At 39.6% G+C, this 7,665-nt stretch overlaps 2 protein-coding genes across 2 annotated transcripts; one reads left to right on the forward strand and one right to left on the reverse strand.

The window, feature by feature from the left end:
• Positions 1 to 500: 500 nt before the first annotated feature.
• On the forward strand, positions 501 to 5,563 carry LOC101307165 (receptor-like serine/threonine-protein kinase ALE2-like). The gene is made up of 9 exons (XM_004289957.1): positions 501 to 550; positions 668 to 739; positions 993 to 1,097; positions 1,179 to 1,277; positions 1,806 to 2,174; positions 2,253 to 2,507; positions 3,267 to 3,659; positions 3,868 to 4,108; positions 4,347 to 5,563. Exons 3-9 carry the CDS (start codon positions 1,001 to 1,003, stop codon positions 5,053 to 5,055), a joined length of 2,163 nt encoding a protein of 720 aa, XP_004290005.1. The 5' UTR covers positions 501 to 550; positions 668 to 739; positions 993 to 1,000; the 3' UTR covers positions 5,056 to 5,563.
• Positions 5,564 to 6,651: 1,088 nt separating this feature from the next.
• LOC101291208 (putative ribonuclease H protein At1g65750-like) lies at positions 6,652 to 7,245 on the reverse strand. Its single transcript, XM_004292206.1, has one exon. The coding sequence runs from the start codon at positions 7,243 to 7,245 to the stop codon at positions 6,652 to 6,654; it is 594 nt and encodes a 197-aa protein (XP_004292254.1).
• Between the last annotated feature and the right edge of the window lie 420 nt (positions 7,246 to 7,665).

Here is a 7,665-nt window from a genome sequence, read left to right on the forward strand (position 1 = left end):
ACACTCTCACACACACACGACGACGACACGACAACTAACGTACCTACCTCTCTCTCTCTCTCTCTCTCTCTCTCTCTCTCTCTCTCTCCTTCTTCTTCAACCTCCTCCAAGATCTCTTCTTCAGCTCAATCCCTTCTCTCTCTAAACCACCCACATTTTCTCTTGCTAGATCTTTCGCCGCATTTCATGGATCTGCAAGAGCCCACCCACCCGCAATGTCTGGGCTCTTCTTCTCTCTCCTAGGGTTTTAGTCGCCGCTGGGGTTTCCACTCTTTGATTCTCTCATAGCTGAGCTTGCCAGAAACCATGACCAAAATTCTGTGTTTAGCCTTGAAATGCGACCGAGAGGCTCGCCGCCGGCCGCTGCTGCTGCTTCACCGACAGTCTGGAATTTTCCGGCCAGTCTCTTCTCTCCAGCTCGGAGCTGGTTGCTTCTGATAATGATTGCTGTGGGTTTTGGCTCTGTCATAGACAATGCGTACTCCGATTCTGCTTCTTCTTCTTCCTTTTGTTCTTCTTCTCCAGCTCAACTTAGTTTTCTATTGCTCAGGTTTGTCTTTCTAATTTTTCAGCTTTCCGATTTTAAATTCGAGTTTATGTTGAATTTTATATTGCTATTAGCAGCTGGAGCATCTTAAGTAATTTTTTCTTTTTCTTATGATTACAGGGCAATTGTCACTAACTCCTACTCAGATTTCAAATCCACCGTTTTCTTTGAGAGGTTTCGCACTGGAGCGCGGTAAGTGAGCTACTGTTTCTGTATAGTTTCACTTGCCAGGGTCAATCTTAATCTGGACAAGTTTTGTTTAAATGATTAAATACATTGGTGTTGAGATGCTAACAAACTTTCTTGAATCATGTATTTGGAAATGTCGTCAATTATTTCCCATAGTGTTTATTTATGCGTTCCGAATTGGTTAAATTAACTTCTTTTTATAGCTATGGATATTATTTCTTAACCTGTGGATGATGTATATTGTTGCCATTTGCAGCAAGGTCAATGTTGGTGCGTTTTCCATTTCCTTCTTCGAAACAATTGAAAGCACGAAAGACCAAGCCTTCTTCCGCATCCCCTGCACCTTCTCCAGTTTATTTAGGTATATGTCACCTTAAAAAATGTTATTGCGCAGATATTCTAGTTATGTAGCCTGACCTTGATGTTAAATTTTCAATTTCAGCTCCCAGCAGTTCGCCTTCAGCACCACACCGTCATCATCATCGTCACCGTGGGAAAGGAACACCCCATGCTCTTTCTCCTGCCCCATCAAAGGACACAGGTACTAAATAATATAAGGCGTCAAATTTGTTATTGTCAGGGGCCATCACCTGTTAGTACATCTACTCATTCAATAGATGTTTGAGATTGATGAATTTTCAAACCAAATTTTATAATCTAAATTTTTTTTCCTCGGATGGCCAAGAATTTGATAGTGGGATGCCACCTTGCTTATATCTTTAAACTAAATCATTCAGTCCTTATAACCACTCCTCTGCTGAGGCATTGTTTAGTGTGGCTTAATTTGTTCTGTTGGCAACTAATATTAAAATAAAATAATGGTCTGTTAACTTCCATGCATTGCAAGATGAGTTTGAGGCTTACCTTGAACTTTCCCTATCCCGGGTTAGAGGGGTAGCTAGTCCAACTTCTGCTAAATCTTCTACTTGAATACTAGGACTCAGATACTTGTAAACCTAAAGACATTGTTTGTTTAACTATGGCCACGAAAAACCCTTTGTCATCTTATATATTGTTTCTCCTGTGGAGTGACTTGTTAGTTACTTTTTTGTCATGGTATTTTTCGCAGGATGTGATCAACTTTGCGTGGAGCCACTTACTGCATCTCCATTTGGTTCACCTTGTGGTTGTGTATTTCCTATGAAAGTCAGACTTTTACTGGATATAGCTCCTTATTCTATTTTTCCAGTAATGAGTGAGTTGGAGATTGAGGTTGCTGAAGGCACATATTTGGAACAAAGTCAAGTTATAATAATGGGTGCAAGTGCTGACAGTCAAAATCAAGGGAGAACAGTAGTGGATATTAACTTGGTTCCTTTAGGAGAGAAGTTTGATAATACCACTGCGATACTGACATATGACAGATTCAAGCATAAGAAAGTGCCTCTCAATCTAACTCTTTTTGGCAATTATGAAGTGTTGTACATTAGTTACCCAGGTACCAACCTCAATCTCGTATGCTTTGGCTTATTATTTCAGTATTTATTGTGGTTGAGACTGAAACAGTTATTATCAGGAATACCTTCTTCACCACCATATTTGAACGGGAATGGACCGACCGGAAGTCCCCCAAACCTCCCTATCACTGCAGAGTTTCCCAGAAAGAACCAGAGAATGAATATAAGAACCATTGCCATTATTGCCCTCTCTGCCTTTGTACTCCTATTGGTTATTATTGGAGCAATCTTGGTGTTCATTAAATGGAGGAGAGTTGGAAGACCATCTAGTGCTGTCGGTCCTGTACGTGAATCATCAATTCACAAAAGATCTGGTAATTATGGCTGTTCATGAGTTACCAGGATCCTGGTTACCCCTCTTTCATTGTTGTTCCTATTTTTTGGGTTTACTTTATGGGTAAGGGAGAGCGATACACAGGCAATCCATCAGGAGTAAAATTAGCAGGGTTGCTTATTTGGGTTGCGGTTCTCATTGTTAGGCTATTCACTTGCGTTGCTTGTACGTCAGTTTAACACTATATGCATCTATAAATGTGAAAATCTTTACATAAGTGCATGTATTCATCAAAAACTTTCAAGCATGTATTGGATAAAATAGTTGTATTCACATAATGTTTGCCTTAAAGCTCAGAAAGTCAATACCTTTTATCTCCAGTTTTTGTTAATTTTATCTTTTCTCTTTTCACTTCCCAATATCATGGTGTCTTGAGATAACTGTTGAAAAACTGGATAACCTAAAGCCAAAACCTTTTGTCTCCGGTTTTTGTTAATCTTCTCCTTATTCGTTTTACTTCCCAATATATCTTGGTGTCTTGCGATAACCTTCGAAAAACTGGATAACCAAAGTACCATGACTTGTGACTGGCAAGCCAGTTATTAGTTCTCCAGTTGTCAGATTTGGTTATTCTGTTCAGATTTGTAGAGTTTGTTTAGAGAATAGATGTTTACTCCATTTTATAATTATTCCCCTTCTTTGGCTGCAAATTTGGTACTCTTGTATGAGACATTAACTCAGTTCTGTATTTACTATTAAGCATACCGCACACCAACTGATTTTTCTGTGTATAATGCAGGCATTGGGTCTATGTTATCAAGTAGCATTGCAAGCTCCACTTCAGTGTCACTAATGTCCACCATGGCTACCAGTATTCTCTCTGTTAAAACATTCCCGCGTTCCGAGCTTGAGAAAGCAACAAATAAGTTCAGTTCTCAAAGGGTTTTAGGAGAAGGAGGATTTGGACGTGTTTACCATGGAACTATGGAGGATGGAACTGAAGTTGCTGTCAAAGTGCTTACCAGGGATAATAACCAAAATGGAGACCGTGAGTTCATTGCAGAAGTTGAGATGTTAAGCCGATTACATCACCGTAATCTTGTGAAACTGATTGGGATATGTATTGAAGGGCACGCACGCAGCTTGGTATATGAGCTTATTCGCAATGGCAGTGTTGAGTCCCATTTGCATGGTACGGTTTCTTGTCATCTACGGTCTGTTTCTTTGGCTTAACATTGTTGAATTAACAAAACCAATCTCTTCTCAATTATATATATCCAAAGCACCTAAACAAGCTGTTTGATTTCCCCTCTCTTCAAGGATGTTCTTTTTCTGTTTGGTTTCTTGGAATTGATAAGCCTTAAATTGAAATGAATTGTACTTTATGATTGTTTTTCTAGGTGTTGACAAGAAAAAGGGCCCTCTTGACTGGGATGCACGGATGAAGATTGCCCTTGGGGCGGCAAGAGGATTAGCCTATCTTCATGAAGATTCTAATCCCCGTGTTATTCACCGAGATTTTAAGGCTAGTAATGTTTTGCTGGAAGATGACTTCACTCCCAAGGTTTCTGATTTTGGGTTGGCTAGAGAAGCAACTGAAGGAAGTCATCACATTTCTACAAGGGTCATGGGAACTTTCGGGTAATCACATAACATGAATTCATTTTAAATATCAATTATCTAATCTTTTGTAAAGCATATATCTATCTTATGCCACTGCTCAGGAAATCAGGAACCTTTAGTGATTGATTTATGATAACTACTAAACATGCCAAATGAATTGAAATTTTCCTATTGCTAGATATATATAAAAGTCCCTTTTATTTGTTGTTCTGAATATAACAGTATGACCTATTGATGGATTTGATGGATTTTACAGGTATGTTGCCCCAGAATATGCGATGACAGGGCACTTACTTGTCAAGAGTGATGTTTATAGTTATGGAGTTGTGCTGTTGGAACTTCTCTCTGGAAGAAAACCTGTTGATATGTCCCACCCTCAGGGCCAGGAGAATTTGGTTACATGGGCAAGACCGCTGCTAACCAGCAGAGAAGGTTTGCAGCAGTTGGTGGATCCGGCCTTAGCTGGAACTTATGACTTCGATGACATGGCTAAAGTGGCAGCCATTGCTTCTATGTGTGTTCATCCTGAAGTCACTCACAGACCTTTTATGGGTGAGGTTGTGCAGGCTCTAAAGCTGATATACAACGACACTGATGAGACTGGTGGGGACTGCCATAGTCAAAAGGAGTCTTCTGTCCCGGACTCCTTTAAATGTGATCTTGCCCCTTCTGATAGCAGTTGGTGGAATGCCGGTGGACTCACTCCCCGGTTAAATTATGGTCAAGCCTCTTCCTACATTACAATGGAGTATAGCTCTGGTACCCTTGAAGACATGGAAAACAGACCGTTTTCAGCTTCAAGTTTTGTCGGGAATGAGGTATCATTACCAATTAGACATGGCAATAGATCAGGGCCATTGAGAACCATCCGAAACAAGCCGGCTTTTTACAAAGCAAGAGGCAGTATGAGTGAGCATGGAGGTCTGCTTGGAAAGCGGTCTTGGAACGATGGATTCTGGGTTTGAAGCTTGTTAATTTTATTTTAGAATTTGTACAGTTCAAAAAGGACCGAGGCTTTTCAAGTAAGCCATGGGTGTAGTTTAGAAGTTGAAATTCCTGCCTGAGTCCCATGTGTGGAGGATGAGGAAAAAAAAAAAGAAGGAAAGAGAGGACAATGGCTTCTAATTTTGGAATTCTTGATTCATTACATACAAGTTGGATGGAGTTGTAAGTTGGATGCTACTACCTGTGTATTATCTCCCTTTTGGGTTCAATGCCTTATTGATTGACAACTTCCCTTCTTCTAAATTTGTGAGGTAGCAAGTCATCTCCTGCTTGTAGCCAAATATAACTTATCAGATGAAAAAGATGAAGATATGTCAGCTTCGGAACACGTAACCTTTCTTAATCTGAAGTTCCATACCATTTTCTGAACACATAACCATTTGCTGTTTTTCCTGGAAATTGGCGGCTTTGGTTGGAAAATGGCAGACATGCTGCTTTTGAAAGGGACCAAGTTCCTTGGGATTGTTGAAGTGTTGATTCTGACTTCTTAGTGGTGGTAAATGCTTCTAATTGTTACGCTATTGATCTCTCATTGGTTTCTCCATAGTGTTTAGAAGAGCAGAAGACTGGCTTTTTCGGGAATATACGCATACTTCAACAAATTCCCAGTAGTTGTTAGCTAAGTTGGTAACTCATGCAAACCTTATCAGAACAGAATTGTTGTGTGATCTTGAAGACCAGCTAATGTAGTGCGTGTTTTACCTAGCTGTGTATTCACTCGCTCGTTGCAAGCAATGCGTGATCAGTCCTCCAACGGCTTCTCTTTTCTCTTATTTTCACGCAAGTTTCTCTTCACCTTTCCCTTATATAAGATTATGATACCAATACCTGAATTCTCTCTGTCTCCAAATCTCTCTTGCTAGCTTTCTTTCTGTATCTCAGTATCTCAGATACAGAAAGAAAATAAAAAACATGGTTGGCAGTTGCTCCTTGGCTCTCCAACCATTGTTAGTGCAGTGGGAAATACACTCCCAGCTCTGACATTTATCCTTGCAGTCCTTTTCAGGTTTCTACCACTTTACCATGTATTTCCCAATCTGTTTTACTTCTATTTCTTATCTCTCTAAGATTGAAATTGAGTCATAGTTAAATTAATTTTCAGACAAGAATCAGCAACAATGAAGAGCAAGGCAAAGTTAGCGAAGGTGATGGGAACAGTAGTGTGTATAAGTGGAACAACGATACTGGCATTTTACCATGGGAAAATTATTGATATAGGTGATGATAGAAACATGGAATATTCAAAGGAAAGTGCAGAAAACACTGAAGACTACATTGTGTATTCTTATGGCCATCATAGCCCATATATATTTTTTTAAGGGTTTGAAACCCAGCCAAGCTGGGAGGCTCAGCCCTATGTCCGGTTCCAGTTATTTTATTGAAAAAAAAAAAAACAAAAGAGTACATAAAGGGAGAGGAGGACATAAACCAAAACCTCTCCCAAAAAAAGAAGAACAACACAAAAACATGTGATCTACTAAGGACAAAAAACAACGAAGAACAAATTCGTTGATGCTGCTGTCTAATGAATTACAAATAAAAAAACCAATATAAGATCAGAAACTAAAACAATAGTTGGGAAAGCCTGCTAAATCACGTGAATAAGCTGTAATTGCACAAGGTGGACATGAATCCCACCAATGAACTCCCGCATTATCCGCACCAAAATTTGCTAAGCAATCGGCAATGCTGTTACCCTCCCGATAAATATGAGATACTTTAACAGTCATAGTAGTAAGAATAGTCCGACAGTTAAACCATTCAGTAGTGAAACGCCAAGGAACATCTACTTGAAATGAAGAAAGAAAATGAATCACTAAAGTAGAATCACTTTCAATCCAAAGAGAATGCCAACCTCTCTGCGAAGCCATTTGAATGGCGTGAATGACCGTCTGCAGCTCAGCTTCTAATGCATTAGCAATGCCAAGATTTCCTGAAAAACAACCTAAAACATGACCCAAATGATCTCGAAAAATGCCACCAAAACCTGCCAGACCAGGAGAGCCACGAGCCGCACCATCAGTGTTAAGCTTGACTTGATAAATAGAGGGAACATGCCACATAACTTCAACAATTTTCGGAGCTTTAGATGGCCTACCCTTAATACCAATGCGATGTAAAATGCAAAGCTCACCTACAGTATTCTTCATTGTGCCCTTACTCAAAAAATTAATCTCATGAAGTTGCATCTTAATAGAATGGAGTAAGGAACCTGGCAATATGATTAACTCTTGAAAGCGAAGAGCATTCCTTACATGCCAAATAGCATAAAAACCAGCTCCAATCATTCCCCACCATAACAAAGTTAACTGAGAGCTATAACCATGACGTACTGGGTAGGTAAAGAAAGAAATAATATCATTGAAGACACCCGGAACCTGAAACAAATCTAAAAGATTCCCCCAGATATTAGTTCCAAAAGAACAATGCAAAAAGAGGTGCTCTGCAGTCTCAACAGTATTATGACAGAGGGAGCAAACTGAAGACAAATGGCAATCACGAAGTTGTCGAATAACATCAGTAAGTAACTTTCCATGCATGTATTTCCACAAAACTACTGAGTTCCTAGC

This window comes from Fragaria vesca, linkage group LG2, assembly GCF_000184155.1.
Source record: "Fragaria vesca subsp. vesca linkage group LG2, FraVesHawaii_1.0, whole genome shotgun sequence".
Lineage (NCBI taxonomy): Eukaryota > Viridiplantae > Streptophyta > Magnoliopsida > Rosales > Rosaceae > Fragaria > Fragaria vesca.